The sequence below is a fragment of the Diaphorina citri genome, unplaced genomic scaffold (genome assembly GCF_000475195.1).
Source record: "Diaphorina citri unplaced genomic scaffold, Diaci psyllid genome assembly version 1.1 scaffold454, whole genome shotgun sequence".
Taxonomy (NCBI): domain Eukaryota; kingdom Metazoa; phylum Arthropoda; class Insecta; order Hemiptera; family Psyllidae; genus Diaphorina; species Diaphorina citri.
In genome coordinates, this window is record NW_007377889.1 from 1 (window position 1) to 17,709 (window position 17,709).

Here is a 17,709-nt window from a genome sequence, read left to right on the forward strand (position 1 = left end):
TTACGTTAACATTTATCTCCAGAAACATGCATTTTCAGCATAAAACTGATAATTGTTTTTCATTTTTCTTTTTTTACTCAAAGGTTATGAAGTTATGCGGTCTTGTGGAATAAGTTTTAAACTTTACAACAGAAATATTATTAATGGTTTTACCAAAAAAATTTGAGCACTGAACAGCAGTTTGAGAAAAACCAAAAAATAGGGGTGTCCCGCTTTCATTGCCCGACCGTGAATTAATGTGTGCGTATTTTAAGGTAAATGACACTCTTTCTCCGGTGTTAGTTTTGAAAGAGTTTGAAAATGAATGTATTTTGATGCATACTCAAAGATTTAAACTTTTGTTTAATTGAAAAATATAAACGAATAAATTTCTATCTACCGTCTGAGATAAATGTGAGTGTTGCAGAGGGGTTAGAAATTGAAAATGTCTCTACAAGAAGAAAATTCTCGGACGGACGCAATGGAAAGTAAATCTGTTTCATTGGTGCAGCAAATATTATTGTTCCATTTATATAGGTAGGTATGAATATATTGAGGATTTTTCCCTAGTGAGCACTAAGACATCCTCTCTACCTCTAACAAAATTTCAAAAATGCATGTAACTGTTTTATTTTATACAGTTTAACAATGAAAGTTTTCAAAGTAAATGAACCTAGTCATGAAAATTTGCTACACCATTGAGGAAAACCCTATGAAAAGCTACAATTTAATCAGGTTAATTTTATTTATAAATATTATGTACAAGGGGGGATAAAAACTGAGCCCTAACAAAATATTAAAACAAATAATTAAGCGTTTTTTTTTTAAGCATTTTAAAAATTAATATTCTACAAGATTAATTAATAATACATTTGATTAAGTTATTAAAAATGACTAAAAAATACAATTTTTTTATTGCACTTATTTATTTTTTAAAAAAACTTACGATATTTGGTGTGAAGTGAGAATCACACAGCAAGTAATATTACTAACATGACCACCCTATAATACAAGGCAGTGATAACCTGATAACTGATACTCAGGTCTGTATTTAGAGACACTACTATTACTATGTGCCTGACATCTGACAAACATTTTCTAACTTTCCACGTTTTTTTAAAAAAAAAAATCTGGTGTGAACATCACACGACTTTCCTTATCCTATTGAATGGTGCTTATTTGGGTGTTCTTCTACCCTAACTTTTACAATTATCTTGAAAATAGATCAGTTGCGCTTACTTGTGTGATGTTTCAAAGTCATAGAGCAGGAAAAATGAGGACCAACGGAATTTTTAACCGTTTAGTCTGTTTAGCTGAAAACCGCCAAAAAACGGTCGAAATCTGTCCAAAAGGGGTCAAAATACTGCAACACCTATCCCAACGGTCACGCTAAACCCGGTCTTAAAATAACGACTGGAGTGTTATCTAAAACTTTCTCGCTTTGAGTTTATAGGTTGTCGCGAACAAATTTCAAGATCAGAGCTCATTTGATGTATGAGAAAATGTGAAAATAATCCCCCCCAAAAACCAGTTTTTTGGCGTTATGGTTCTCTGGACAAAATTTGTACCATCACTTTCGTGTTTCTGGTAAAAAGACCTTTCATTTGATATATAGGTCGACCAGGTCTGGATAAGTCCTTCAATGGGGTCAGACAGACACCGAAGCAAATACAATAGCCCATCCACTATACCTTTTTTGTTATTACTATCGTAATAATAAAGGAAGGACGGGCTAAAAACTGACCATCGAAAATTTGACCCGATTACATTATTTTCCTTCCTATAGGATAAGGAAAGTAAAAAAGTTGATTTTCCTACAAAAAGAAAATGAGCTTTTTTTACGTCCTACTCTCAAGTCTAACATTTCACACTTCACGACCAGGTAGATATCAGGGTAATTCAATCTATCAACAGACCTGAGCAGAGCAATCAATCATCATTATGTGTAAAATAATTCTGTTCACAATGTTTATCTGTGTCATTTACCGATTTTGTTCTAATTCTCTGAGAATGTAGGCAAACAGAAAAGAATGTCTACATGTGTGTTTTTATTTTCCTTGAATTCTTCCTTAGTTACCTAGCTACTCACAATGTCATGTTCCATTGGATTTGGCTTGTAAAATACGTGAGTTGTAATTAATAGAGCTACATGGTACAGGTAAGAATGTATTATAAATTTATAATGCAAGGGAGATACTGAGTATCCTATTCCTACTTGTTTTACTACTGTATAGCCTAGGCAAAAATAATCGTGAGTTGGGCCTACAATTGGATGGACTGGGTTCGAGAATTCAACTTGTGCTCAAAATACACGGAGCTACTGATGGGCTCAGAGGTGTAAGGATTGAAAAGTTGTTCCTGAAAATACCCCCCTGGTCATTGACTTTAGCACAAGTGCATGAAAAAAAAAAAAAAAAAAAAAAAATTTTGAAATTAAACAAGGTCGAATCTCGAATGTGATTCTAAATTTCCCTTCAATGACTATTTTTATTTCCTGTACTTGTGAAATAATAAAACTCTATAATATGTGTGTGTCTGATTCTTTTTTCCTCAAACATTTCTCTTGTTTTCAGGTTCATCTGAACAATATGTTCATTGGCACAGAACTGAGTTTCCAATCTAAGTTGATAAGTTTGGCAAAGATATAACTGTGCGAACTTGAGTAATAACAATATTTGCTATGTCTGGCTGTGTGCCATAGCTCAGGATATAGGAGGAATGGGGTTATGAGTTTGGAAATAAATCGTTATTGTGTGTCAACGATAACTAGGGCAGTGGTAAAGTTTTGCTTCTGTTTCAGGGTTGAACATAAATTTGACAATGGATGAAATGGGGGGAGTCAATACCAGCATCTTCTCTCTAGTCCTTTTATTATTATTATTATTATTTACGTTTTAACGTATTATTTTCGAGCGAAATTTGTCAAAAATATGGGTCAACAGTCAAGAGTTGAAAGCTGAGCACAAAAATTACCTTTCTTTCTTTTCAAGTAGGTTTTGGGTGAGTAATTATTAATTTATTGTATCCAGTAGCGACTGAACTTACCTTTGAGTCTATTGTGTTCTGAGGAGTCAGTAGGGAAGAGTACATCAGGGAACAACCTATCAAAGTTATAACCTGGATATCGAGGTCTATTTTCTACATAATTCCGGACGGTGGGTTGAAGTCTGTTCATGAACTCCACGGAGGGAGTACCGAGTTGTTCTGGAATACAAACAGAAGGAGGATTAGTAGAGTCAGAGCAGTAGTTACGAAGTAATTTATTGTAATGCCCGCTATATTTATAAGACAAGGATTCTGGATGAGTCGACTGGTGCTTTTCATCGAGAAATTCGTGCTATAGTCCAGGAAAAGTGCTAGAGACAGTATGTCGAATTTTGAACCAGAGTGTTTTCAAAATGAGGGCCATTTTTTTGGCTAGCGTTGTCTTCCACACCTGATCACCATCACAAACAAAATGCCCAAAAAAGTAAACCTTATTTTGTTATCTTTCAATTCAAGACAAGGATTCTGGATGACTCGACTGGTGCTTTTCATCGAGAAATTCGTGCTATAGTCCAGGAAACGTGCTAGAGACAGTATGTCGAATTTTGAACCAGATTGAGTGTTTTCAAAATGAGAGACATTTTTTGACTAGCGTTGTCTTCCCTGTAGATGAGAATTTGACCACAATAATAGTAGTAACCTCCTGCTGGGGTGAAGTAAGAGCCTCTAATCCTATTATACAGGGTGTCCCAGAATTTATGCTTAAATTGTTTTTCTCGAAGCCTGTTTGAAATTTCGAAAAACAAAAAAACCCGTAACTTTTTGATTTTTAATGCGGATATTTTGGCAATTCGCGAAAAATTTCGCGAAGTCCGCGAAACGGGGGCCAACTTTAAAATCTTGAATGAGAACCCCCTGTTTGTGATACGTCATATCATAGGTCTTAGTACTTTAGTATAAGTTTAAGCTCGATCCGACAACCAGGGCCGGAGTTATGACCTATTCAAATTATTATTTGCTAATATCGATTGTCTAGCTCTGTCATTTCGAGTTTAGCTTCTAACCAATGTTTTCACGGAGAATCATTTTCAGCCAGTTGCTACAGGGAACCCGTTGTCTGTGTCGTAGCATGCCCATCATTTAGGTGCTGGGTCAATACGAGAACACCAGAAATTTGTCCGTTTTTTCTCGTCTTCTATCGGTCCCATGAATTTGAGAGTATGAACTACAACGTAAAACATTGGTAGAAGACACCAACTACAGATTTGACCTTCTGTTCGTGTGCAAGCTAATGCTGGCCATGGGGTATTCTAAAAGCTACTAGGAAGAACAGTCTAATTTCTAAAGATTTTAAATTCATCTGATCACCACATTAAGCTCAAATCACAAACAAAAAGTAATCTCACGAAAAAAGAACCGTACCAGTAAAATTAACAATAGGTATTAAACACATGATTTCAAATTATTAATGTCCAGGACCCACATTTCCAAAGTAAGTCTGACGTCACAACTCTTTGAACTTTTTAATTAGAACGGCAATTAAAAATTGAATTTTCGACCTTTTAAAGTACCTTTTTCGGAGTTTTGACCTCAGATTTGGATTTTTCACAACTTTTTACGTAGGAATCGACATTTTATTAAAAATATTTTATTTGGATTTTTCACAACTTTTTACGTAGGAATCGACCTTTTATTAATAATAATTTTCCCAATTGCAACTCCTCCATTGGATAATCTTTTATTCATAATTTTTACCCAACTGCAACTGCTCCATTGAACGTGTAGCATCATTTTAAAAACCGTCAGGTAACGCTGGGTCACCTGTAGATGAGAATTTGACCACGATAATAGTAGTAACCTCCTGCTGGGGTGAAGTAGCCTGTTTGAAATTTCGAAAAACAAAAAAAAAACCGTATCTTTTTGATTTTTAATGCGGATATTTTGGCAATTCGCGAAAAATTTCGCGAAGTCTGCGAAACGGGGGCCAACTTTAAAATCTTGAATGAGAACCCCCTGTTTGTGATACGTCATATCATAGGTCTTAGTACTTTAGTATAAGTTTAAGCTCGATCCGACAACCAGGGCCGGAGTTATGACCTATTCAAATTATTATTTTTGCATGTTCTCCCGCCAATAGGGGAAGCACCAAAAATGGGAATTCATATCGATTGATGATTTGTGCTTCAAATAGGTCCCACTAATGGTTCATATTGAAATTCGGACCCAAAAATTAAATTTAGACTTACGGCCCTGGTGGCCTCCGGGGGGTGAAAATCGATGTTTCGAAATTTAATTTTTGGGGCCAAATTTCAATGTGAATCATTAGTGGGACCTATTTGAAGCACAAATCACCCATCGATATGAATTTCCCATTTTTGGTGCTTCCCCTATTGGCGGGAGAACATGGAAAAATGAAAATTTGAATAGGCCATAACTCCGCCCCTGGGTGTCGGATCGAGCTTAAACTTGTACCAAATTATTACGTTCCTTAAGGCCTTTAATATGATGTATCATAATCAGGGGGTTCTCATTTAAGATTTTAAAGTTGGCCCCCGTTTCAAGGACTTCGAGAAATTTTTCGCGAATCGCTATATTGCCAAAATATCCGCATTAAAATTCAAAAAGTTACGGGTTTTTTTGTTTTTCGAAATTTCAAACAGGCTCCGAGAAAAACAATTTAAGCATAAATTCTGGGACACCCTGTAGACGTAGAAACCTATTAGAGCCGTAAAAATAATCATTATTATCTAAGCACTACATATTGTTATTTCTATATCGTCGTAATTTCTTGTATCTAGAGCAGCCATTCTTAACCTATGGTCCGTGGACCACTAGTGGTCCGCGAGAAGGTTTCAGGTGGTCCGCGAGAGGTGAGTAAGGAAAAAGTCATCGTATCTCTATTTTATATAACATACCCCTATTAAAAAAGAAAAAAAAATCTTTCCTCTTTTCGTACAATAATGTTAATTTTTCTCATTTTCTATCTCTTTTCCTACAGGTAACAGGTAGATATAGGTCCTCTAATACATGCCCATTGTCACATAGCGTGTACAATGTACAATTGATTGCATATACATACATAATCTCAAGTAATAGAAAGGTTGTCGTTCCGAGAATGGATCTTATCTGTTCGCCTCGGGGTGGAATCGAATCCTTGACCTAGCGTTTACAAGGCAGACGCGCTACCCTTGAAGAATTTTCCTATTAATCTAAAATCCCTGTCTTCTCATTTGCAGCAAGTCAAGCCCGTGATCTCCTATCGAAGATGTTGGTGATAGATCCTGAGAAGCGTATTAGTGTAGATGACGCCCTCATGCATCCTTACATTAATGTATGGTTTGATGATGCAGAGGTGCATGCCCCTGCACCAGGCCCTTATGACCATTCCGTAGATGAGAGAGAACACACAGTAGACCAATGGAAAGAGCTCATATACCAAGAGGTATGCTATACTATTGCATTCTAAACAGCTACCAATTTCTCATCAAATGGGCAAGAAGAGACATAATACTTCCCATTTGGGTGCTGGGTTAACACGAGAGCTCTGTTGTTAGTCGAAACCCATTGAATTATGCAAAGTTGAAATATTATCAATCGAAATACGAGTGCATTTTTAGTCCGTCCTTCCTTTATTATTACAATAGTAATAAAAAAAGGTATAAGGGACGGACTATTGTATTCGCTTCGGTGTCGGTCTTCTTTCTCTTGGTGCTCAATGGTCGATTTCGGCAGTTTAACTTTTGCATAAATCCAGTCCGCGTACTGAGCTATTTACAGTTGCTCAATTGCCGAATTTCGGGAAATGAGCATTTTGCATTTTTTACTCCGCGGAGTGAGCTATTTTTTCGCTCATTTAGCGAATTCGGGGATCGAGCCTAACATATATACGTCTGTACAGTAGAATAAAAGAGTTCAAACTTGTAAAGCTATGTCCACCTGTCCACACTTAGTCGACGGCCATTGCCTACGTGTGGCCACAGCTTTAGACTGTCTGAGAGGTCTGTGTCTGAAGCTTTTCCCGCCACACACGTTCTCAGCATAGGTCTATCAGACCCAAGACAGCCCACATAGGTCTGTCCGTCTCAGAATGAGTGGCCAACATAAAATATATCTTATACGATGTTAACGGAACGGCATGGTTTTGTTTTGATTTCAGCGCGGCGTACGACACTGCCACTCAGCAGAATGTGGCCATCAAGAAATTATCCCGTCCTTTCCAGAATGTAACACATGCCAAGCGAGCGTACAGGGAGTTCAAACTCATGAAACTGGTCAATCATAAAAATGTAAGTCACTAGATCGTAATGAAATTGACTCTTTTGTGTAACGTGAACACTAAACGTAGTTAACACCTGAGGCGTTCTCTACCGCCTAATCCCTTAGCTGGGTGCCGATTCACCGAACCCAAAATCAAAGTTATAGACGCGATATTTCTTTTTTTTTTTTTTTTTACTTTTTTACTTTCTTTTTTTTACTAGTATTTTTGCTGGTTCATGAAGGCCCAAGACCTCCATGAAACAGCTTTCTCCAGAGTTCTCGATTTTGGACGACTTCGAGTAGTATATGGTTCATATTTCATAGGCTCTTCTTCAATCTCATACAAAGTTCATACACAGCAGCAACAACAACAACAACAACAACAACAACACAGCATACACTATAGCTACTTATACATAGGTATAGGGAGCTATGCATAACATAGTATGTAACACAATGTTGAATCCTGTAGCTGGTGTTTTTGTTCCTGTAGCCACCGCCACAATGCTGTGGTGAATTCCCAGGAGAAATTATTCTCGACATTCACAGGAAATTATCGCGTCACTTTTTGTTACCTCTGCGCCTACCTCATTTACTGGGTGAACGTTTATTTTCAATATTCCATTGTAACCTGGAACTTCCAAGAATTCATAAATAATCTACTTATTTCTGAGTTACTAATTTTAATGCAGGATAGATCAACAGTACTACAAATCCAGAAAGTACCCTTTGAACTCCAAAAAGTAAGATCTCATGCCATTTAAATGTTTGTAAAATTTGAAATGAAAATCTGAGTCATCCGTGAGCCATCTTGTATAAACAGTGCATTATTTATTTTTGTGACGTGAACTAAAAAAATAAGAAGGAAAAAAAAAAAAAAAAAACCGACCGTATTTTCCCGAAGTGAAAAGCCAATAGGGAGTGCGGAGTGCGGAGTGCGACCTTATTCTCTCGAAGTGCGAAGCCAACAAGGAGCACGGTCGGTCGGTCGGTCTGTCTGTCCCCATAGAAGGACTTATCCAAACCTGGTCGACCTATATATCACCTTATTCTCTCGAAGTGCGAAGCCAACAAGGAGCACGCAGCGCGACCATAATCTATCAAAGTGTGAAGTTAATAGGGAGCGCGTAGCGCGACCGTATTCTCTCAAAGTGTAAAGCTAACGGGGAGCGCGTAGCGCGACCGTATTCTACCGTATTAATCACACACCCACTCGAAAATTTAAATAAGGTAACTCATAAACAAAACTGGCTTCAAATTTTAAATAAAGGTAGGTATGTAGTCCAAAAACAACATTTAATAGAGGTCTAGAACGTAAAATAACAGTAAAACGAATTGAAAATCTGACAACCCAAAGTCCCATCTAATGTGGGTGTAACCATTTATTTTGTCATGTCCGAAGTTTGTGTGTGGGTTTGAATTTGACAGTACAAATACTATGACATGACAACTGTTTGTCTTTGTGCACTTTTCATATGAAAAATCCATGTTTCTAAGAAAAACGAAATTATATTACTAACCTATGTAAGTAGGTAACGCGAATTGAAAATCTGACAACCCAAAGTCCCATCTAATGTGGGTGTAACCATTTATTTTATCATGTCCAAAGTTTGTGTGTGGGTTTGAATTTGACAGTACAAATACTATGACATGACCACTGTTTGTCTTTGTGCACTTTTCATATGAAAAATCCATGTTTCTAAGAAAAACGAAATTATATTACTAACCTATGTAAGTAGGTAACTATAACTAGATACGTACTTTACCGATGAGGAATTTTGAAAAAGCATTCTCTACCACCTAACCTTTAAGGCCAACTTAAGTCTCTTTGAGTGATGAAGTCTGTGTGAGCCAAAAGTACATGATGCGTGTTCATTCGGTCACTTATCTAGTTACACACCACTTTCAACGATACTTAACTATGCTATTACCATCGTATGTAGGCATCTCTGATTTTTTTTTTCTTTTTTATGGCTTGATAGGAGGAATCTGTTTAGGATAAAGTTCGTCCCGAGCGGGAATCGAACCCGTGACTTGGTACTTACAAGGCAGGGGCTATTTCTTTCTGAATAAACTGTTCAGTCTATTCTCAGTATTTCCCCCTCAATGTGATAAATAAAACTTACACACACGCATTGAAGAAATACACACATCGCCAGCCTAGTTAGCTTAGTTGGTAGTGCGTCTGCCTCGTAAGCGCTAGGCCGCGGGTTCGATTCCCGCCCGGGGCGGATTTTATCCTGATGGGATAATGTTCGTTCTCGGAACGGCTGGCTTTCTCCTATCCTGTCTTCCTTCTCTCCTCGATTTCGGGACGATAAGACCATAGCAGTTAAAGTTCCCTCTGTCAAACCTCTTAAAAAAAAAAAAAAAAAAAAAAAAAAAATACATATTATACTTATTTGATTTTTCATGTCTGAGTGTTAAGTGTTATTTCTATACAACTTTTCACACATCCATCATACCAGAGGGGAAATTGACATGAAGGTGTAGGGGGGGAACATTTCCACATAGGTACTTCTCTCCCTCTCTCTCTCTCCAATACATTATTATCATTGACCATACACACTTGAAATTATTACACAAACACTGACAGACAATCGATCTCTCTCTCCCTCCCCCCTTCCTTACTCTTCTCTATCCTATTCTCTTTCTCTCACAAAGTTTATCTATCTCTCTCTCTCTCTCTCTCTCTCTCTCTCTCTCTCTCTTTCTCTCTCTTTCTCTATTGTTGACGATAGTACGTTCATCATAACTTTAAAATAAAAGCAATCGCACAGATGGGTCCGTAGAACTGAAATTTGAAAGATTAAAAATTTACATAGGTACCTAAATAACAAAAAAAAAAAAAACGTCCGGTGTGACCATCACACGAATTTCTATTACCTACGGAACAAAAAAAAGTACCTTTGTACCTAAGTGCTTCATATTTATGCTAGTCAATATTGTGAAACTAAAGTCAAGTGTTTGTTCTTTCATTTTTTTTTTTTTTTTTTTTTTAAAGAAGGAACTTTTAAGAGGTTTTACAAAGGGAACTGTAACTGCTATGGTCTTATCGTCCCGAAATCGAAGAGAGAAGGAAGACAGGATAGGAAAAAGCCAGCCGTTCCGAGAACGAACATTATCCCATCAGGATAAAATCCGCCCCGGGCGGAAATCGAACCCGCGGCCTAGCGCTTACAAGGCAGACGCACTACCAACTAAGCTAACTAGGCTGGCAGCTCTTTGACTTTAAAACCTCACCTAAGTCAGCACAACTGTTCCATTGATTTTCAGTCATGGCTAGGAGAAGTGACCACTTCGAATAACAAGGAGTTCACCATCCTCAACCTGGAGCAAGTTCTGGATCCCAGTCGACCTATGACAACTCGGATAATGGTCCGATTTGAACCGAATGGAGGCAGTCCCAAGGTGAAGACCATCTGGCTAAACGGAAAACAGATATGCCCAGCCGAAACTCCGAGTAAGTACGCCCTTTATAAACAAGACCACCTTAAGGCTTAGGTGTAGGGGCAAACAGCCCTAAAGGATGGGTTGGGCCTTTCTTTCCCTCTTTTTTAAGTAGGCGTTAACAAAGGATTGTGCCGGGCAAGGTATTGTGCCGTGTCTTAGGAAGGGCACAGCTTTAGGCCGTGCCAGTAATTGCACAGGTAAGATTTTATGTTTCAGCGTTTAAAGAAATTCAAATTTCAAATCAATTCTCGAGATTTTTTGAGTGGATCGTAAAAAAAAAAAAAAAAAAAATATTTTTTTTTTTTTTTTTTTTTTTTTTTTAGACATTTATTTACAGAATTGAAGGAGTTTTAACAATAAAGTCCTACCTCATAAGGTGTAAATTAAATTAGTGTAAAATTCAAGCTGAGACCTTGAAATACAACTTGACAGAGAGAGAGAGAGGTAGAGAGAAATGTGTAAAGAGACGATAAAGAGAGGAAGATATTCCTCAATCAAAAACAATGGAGTGGAAGAGAGACAGAATGAAGAAATAGAGGGAGAGAAAAAGAGATAGTATGTAGATAGAGGGAGAAAGAAGGAGATAATAGGTAAATAGAGGGAGAGAGAAACATGTCATCAGAATAATGGAGTGGAAGAGAGACAGAGAGATAATATAATAGAAAAATAAGAAAAGGCGTGATGCCATCTCTCTCCCCCTCCTTCCTTGTATTTCTTAGGCAGAATCCCATCCATCAGTCATGAGTGTGTGAAAATAATGGAAGGGGGAGAGAGAGAGTGAATGTGTGAGGGGGGAGAAGGGGGGGTATAGGTGTGGGGTAACTAAGGTAGATATTGTACATTTGTCTTCCGTAGGTAAAGCTTTAGCGTTATGTGATTTATTTCCATTGTCACCTCAGAGTTAGAAAGGCAGGTATCAGGAAAATCTACTAGTTAGGCCTGTCGCAAGTGTCGCACATCGGAAGCCTTTTAGTAGCGCATAGACTAGAGAGGCTATCATTTTCATAGGTTTAGTTTTACAGGTAACTACTTACGCTTTCAATGTGCCACCCGCCAGCCTAGTTAGCTTAGTTGGTAGTGCGTCTGCCTTGTAAGCGCTAGGCCGCGGGTTCGATTCCCCCCCGGGGCGGATTTTATCCTGATGGGATAATGTTCGTTCTCGGAACGGCTGGCTTTCTCCTATCCTGTCTTCCTTCTCTGATTTCGGGACGATAAGACCTTAGCAGTTACAGTTCCCTCTGTCAAACCTCTTAAAAAAAAAAAAAATGTGCGACGAGCGACGGGCCTTAGGCTGTTAGCAGGTCGGCGTTTCATAAACTTCCCAAAAGCTCTGATGTATCTAATATTACCGAAGAGGAACCTTTAAAACCATTGGAAAACTCAAAGAATCTGAATTCTAGATTAAGCGTAGCTGGAAACCTGTGATTAAATCATTTAAATAGTTAGCTCTGACGTCAAAATATTGCGAAATGTGAAGTTTTTAAGTGACTTTCAGGAAGGTAGCTCGTAGCCCAGGTAGTAAGTTTCATACTCATGTAGAAGACAAGTATAAATTATAAATGCGAGCGGAACGAATGCTAAAGTTCGTATTCTCCTGTGTTGGTTTTGTGTTCTATTTTTAACTTGGGAGCTTTTGTGTTCCCCCATCTCATTCCCTTGTTATTGTGCACGCTTAAGTGACTTCCAGGAAGGTAGCTCGTAGCACAGGTAGTAAGTTTCATACTCACGTAGAAGACAAGTATAAATTATAAATGCGAGCGGAACGAATGCTAAAGCTCGTATTCTCCTGTGTTGGTTTTGTGTTCTATTTTTAACTTGGGAGCTTTTGTGTTCCCCCATCTCATTCCCTTGTTATTGTGCACGCACATAGACAAGACAGCTTTCAGACTCCCACACCCTCCCTCTACTGTTTATCCAGTAGTATTGTTGTTGAGAGTGTCATGACTTTAGTTTCTCTACTAGACATACAAGATGGAAGCTAAACTAACTTTAGTGTTGAAGTAAAACACCGAATGAATGATACATTGAAAGCTGGAAGTTCGCATTTCCCCCTCTAATTGTTTTCCATTAACCTTTTTTCAATCTTGGTTCCAGATTATCGGACTGTTGAACGCATTCACACCTCAGAAGTCACTAGAAGAATTCCAAGATGTCTGCATTGAAAGCTGGAAGTTTGGGGCAAAAAAGAAAAAAAAATGTACCAGTGACAAAGAGGTTTGCAGCCCATCACCCAATTTCCCTTAACCTTTTTTCAATCTTGGTTCCAGATTATCGGACTGTTGAACGCATTCACACCTCAGAAGTCACTAGAAGAATTCCAAGATGTCTACCTTGTGATGGAGCTCATGGATGCCAACCTATGTCAAGTGATACAAATGGATCTGGATCATGAACGAATGTCCTATCTCCTCTACCAGATGCTTTGTGGTATCAAACATCTTCATTCTGCAGGCATTATACACAGGGTAATGTTTAAGTATAAAAGTAGTGCTTTTAGACCGACAAGAGAGAAGGAAGACAGGATAGGAGAAAGCCAGCCGTTCCGAGAACGAACATTATCCCATCAGGATAAAATCCGCCCCGGGCGGGACATCAAACATCTTCATTCTGCAGGCATTATACACAGGGTAATGTTTAAGTATAAAAGAAGTGCTTTTAGACCGACAGTTTGGAACAAGTTGTTCCATTATACTAACAGATTGCCTACCCTATAAATTCATGGTAGTGTGGCGCTCACAACAACACTCAACACTAAATAAAATCTTACATTGAAACCCAGGGTGTTTCCCTGGAAACTGCACGGTTGTTCGCACTTCCTTGCCCTTGATGCAAAGCGCCAATGGTACCAACAAGTATCATGGGGTTGGCGTGACTTTGAAATTAGCTAGTACAGATTGTAATAGTAAGTACTTAATGTTATCATTGCAGGACCTGAAGCCAAGTAATATCGTAGTCAAGTCAGATTGCACGCTGAAGATTCTGGACTTCGGTTTAGCACGGTGAAACCCATTGAATTATGCAAAGTTGAAATATTATCAATCGAATTTTTTTTTATTATGATGGACACCGGACCCCAGACCTTCTTCTACATAACAAGCTGGCTCGTTACCACTAGTTCTGGGAAAACTTTAGGTTGTTTTAAAACAATGGAGCAGTTGCAAATGGGTAAAAATTATTAATAAATGGTCGATTCCTATGTAAAAAGTTGCAAAAAATCCAAATCTGAGGTCAAAACTCCGAAAAAATAACTGTAAAAGGTCGAAAATTCAATTTTCATTTTCTGTTCTAATGAAAGAGTAAATGTTATCATTGCAGGACCTGAAGCCAAGTAATATCGTAGTCAAGTCAGATTGCACGCTGAAGATTCTGGACTTCGGTTTAGCACGGACTGCCGGTACAACGTTCATGATGACCCCCTATGTGGTAACACGGTACTACCGGGCACCTGAAGTCATCCTGGGAATGGGATACAAGGAGAATGTAGACATCTGGTCTGTAGGCTGCATCATGGGAGAAATGATACGGGGCGGAGTGCTGTTCCCTGGGACAGACCATATAGACCAGTGGAACAAAATCATAGGTAAGATGAGAGAAGCACACGACAAACTTGATTATTAGTAGAGTAGAGGCATAATCACTGTAAATTATTGTTTGATGTATGAATAGACGCGTTTTTGATGTAAAAATTTTGCAGGAAAGAGTCAAATGCTTTGTCAAAATCAAGATTTCGTATTAGTCCCACTAGCGTAGTTATTTTAGTACTAGACTAATAATAGAGAGGAGTGGCTCAAACTTCTGCAGCAACATAAAAGAGAAGAAATTAATTCCTTAATCAAAATTTTGAAGACCCCTCCTGTTGAGTGGTGAAACATTAAAATCTCGATTAGAATCCTTTTTTTTCTATGGCAAACAAAAATGACCTCTGGTGAATTTTTAAAAACGCAGTCCCCAAAGTCATTTACATCGTTATCCAGTTTGTCCTAAAAACCAGGGGATGTAGAGGTAGCTTATGTATGAGAATAAGAATAACTAATGTTCTCAACCCATTTCATGGGTTAACTTTTCGTGGTTTTATTCTAATATCTTTCGCACAGTGGGGAGGAAACTAGGAAAAGGAAGGAGATGAAAGGAAGGATAGGGGAAAAGGGAGTAAGAGAACATTTTACTCGAGTGTTTTTCTGCACTTCTATTCGCAGTACTTGGAACTAATTAAAGAGGATTAGAAGAAAAATGGAAGTAAGGTGAATTAAGAAAAACAAAAATTCCGTTGTTCCCCATTTTTCCTGCTCTTTGACTTTGAACCATCATCCAAGTAAACGCAACTGTTCTATTGACTTAACGACCAAATTTGAACTTATTTGAATAATTCTCATAATGTTGGTTTGTGTGTGTTGACAGGTGATGGAGTATGAACATAGTCACAGTGTTCCCACGCTTGCAGAGGAGCAGAAAGAAATGCGCAGAAACGTTTGCGCACAAACACATTAATGTGCTGCCTGCGAGGGAGCTTTGCTCGGGACATTTGATGTGACGTCATCGTGTACGGGAGCGTATCACCGTGACGTCAGATTTCAAGATTTACCGGTATTTTTTAAATCGATTTATCTCGGGATCTAGAAGTCGTAGAAGAAAAACAAAAATTCCGCTGTTCCCCATTTTTCCTGCTCTTAGACTTTGAACCATCATCCAAGTAAGCGCAACTGTTCTATTGACTGAACGATCAAATTTGAACTTATTTGAATAATTCTCATAATGTTGGTTTGTGTGTGTTGACAGGTGATGGAGTATGAACATAGTCACAGTGTTCCCCAAAAGGTCGAAAATTCAATTTTCATTTTCTGTTCTAATGAAAGAGTTCAAAGATGTGTGACGTCAGACTTCAGGCAGTTGCCTCGCTAAAGGTGAATTGAAGCAAGAAACTAAACTGTAGTAGATAAAAAAAACAAAGTCTGCTCATGAAGGGTAAATGGGGCATGGGAGAGAAGATGAAAGGAGGGAGAAGGAAGGAAAGAAAGAGGGAAGAGAAGAAGCTAGACTTAATACTAAGCTATCTACTACGTAGTTTACATTTTATACTGCGTAACTCTAGATCAGGGGTTCTTAACCTTTTAGAATTGGCGGACCACTATTGATAAACCAAAAATCTCGCGGACCACTTGAGATTATGTATGCTTACTACTGGTAAAAAATTAGAGAAATTCTCTGGGCCCCAGCCGGAACTTTTTTAAAAAAGTCCATTTTTGCCCTATACAACTAATGGTACAAAAAGGAACGAACGATCTTTAAAAAGTTACGGTTGAGGCCCGGAGAATTTTTATAATTTTTAAAAAAATATTGAGGAGAAAAAAAGTTACGTAAACATTTATCTCCAGAAACATGCATTTTCAGCATAAAACTGATAATTGTTTTTCATTTTTCTTTTTTTACTCAAAGGGTATGCAGGTATGCGGTCTTGTGGAATAAGTTTTAAACTTTGCAGCAAAAAATATCAATAATGGTTTTACCGAAAAAAATTGAACACTGAACAGCAGTTTGAGAAAAACAAAAAAATAGGGGTGTCCCGCTTTCATTGACCAACAGTGTACATTGTGAACACACAACACCTACATAGAGCCCAATCCTACACTCCAATCACATTACGATTAGATGAAAGTTCAAATATTTTACAAGTGATTAAGTAGTAAGCACACTGTGACTTGAAAGGCACATGTTATTAGTCCTGTTTAATCGCTAATAGAAAGACAGTGTTCCCACCCCAGGTCCTAATCGTACACCCTCCAGTAATGAAGAACCTGAGAACTCCCCCTCCTCCCCTGCCCGGCGGTAGAAACCACCCCTGTGATCCTCCCCTCCCAGCTTCCAATATTGAATCCTATTGTACGCCATGTATTATTTTGCCCACCCACCCCGACTGTGTCAAATCATATTGTCCCCACAGCATGTTGAGGTATTGTATATGTAATATTATGCCCCCCGACTGTGTCAAAGGCTGACGGCAAATCAAAATGTCCCCTGCTACAAATCAACCTGGACATTTTGGTTACCCTGTTCGATTTTTTCCCCTTATGTTAAGGACCACACTTTTGAGATTAAACCAAGGAGTTATTAATTCAAGGTTTTAATCAAATCACACCAAGGATTACCTTCATTGAAGGTTTAAACCTAGGTTTATACAAGTCCTGAATTAATGTGTAGACATTGTTTGTCATATCATAATCATAAACAAGGGTCATAGAATTTATCCAATCAGAATTCAGCATTTCAGAATCAAGGAAATTGACCTAGTGGTCTGTTCCTTTGAATTTGTCTTTGGACAAACATCGAATTAAATCCTGATTGGTTCTCATACTTTAGTTTACTTTGGAAATGTGGGTCCTGGACATTAATAATTTGAAATCATGTGTTTAATACCAAATCGAGATCTAGGTATAGCAAGAACCCCTAGGTTGCTGTAGGAATTTGTTCAAGGAGCCAAATGATGATGTAATTTGATGCGGTCCTAACTTATGTATTATAGATACAGTAATTGAAATTTGTTTATATTATTTTTATTTTGTTTATGAATTTAGTTTATGGCAATTTGATGAGGGACAATTATTATTATTTTGAATTACTCTCAAAAGATAATGACGGGTGTTTTCTTCTATGGAGAAAGAAATTTTATATTTACTAGTGAAAATGTGAAATGAGGTGATTTTTCCTCTCCGTGGAAATCTTTTGAACCTTATCAGAGAATGTTAAACAAGAATAGAGAAAACGAATGACTGGATTTTTTAGTTTTGAGAACTGAATAATTTTGTATCATGCATCATTTTTGTAAAGGTATGCTACCTAATTTTACGATTTACAAAGTGCTACTTTAATATTTTTACTTTCCATTACCTCATGTATAGGGAACCTATAGGGTGTAATGAGAAAGTATTGTAATTTGTTAGTCACTACTAGTCTCAAGTTATAAAATTACAAAGTAGGCTAGACACAGTGGTCTGTACGTATTGTATGTAACCCCTCTTCCCCTTATTATTCAATAGCTTT

The 17,709-nt window shown here is 37.8% G+C and overlaps 1 protein-coding gene across 1 annotated transcript; it reads left to right on the plus strand.

The window, feature by feature from the left end:
* The first annotated feature begins 2,128 nt into the window (after positions 1 to 2,128).
* On the plus strand, positions 2,129 to 14,389 carry LOC103508970 (stress-activated protein kinase JNK). Its single transcript, XM_026823423.1, has 6 exons — positions 2,129 to 2,137; positions 2,553 to 2,610; positions 6,201 to 6,335; positions 7,057 to 7,250; positions 12,942 to 13,139; positions 13,990 to 14,389. The coding sequence occupies exons 1-6, from the start codon at positions 2,129 to 2,131 to the stop codon at positions 14,290 to 14,292; spliced, it is 897 nt and encodes a 298-aa protein (XP_026679224.1). The 3' UTR covers positions 14,293 to 14,389.
* Positions 14,390 to 17,709: the final 3,320 nt, after the last annotated feature.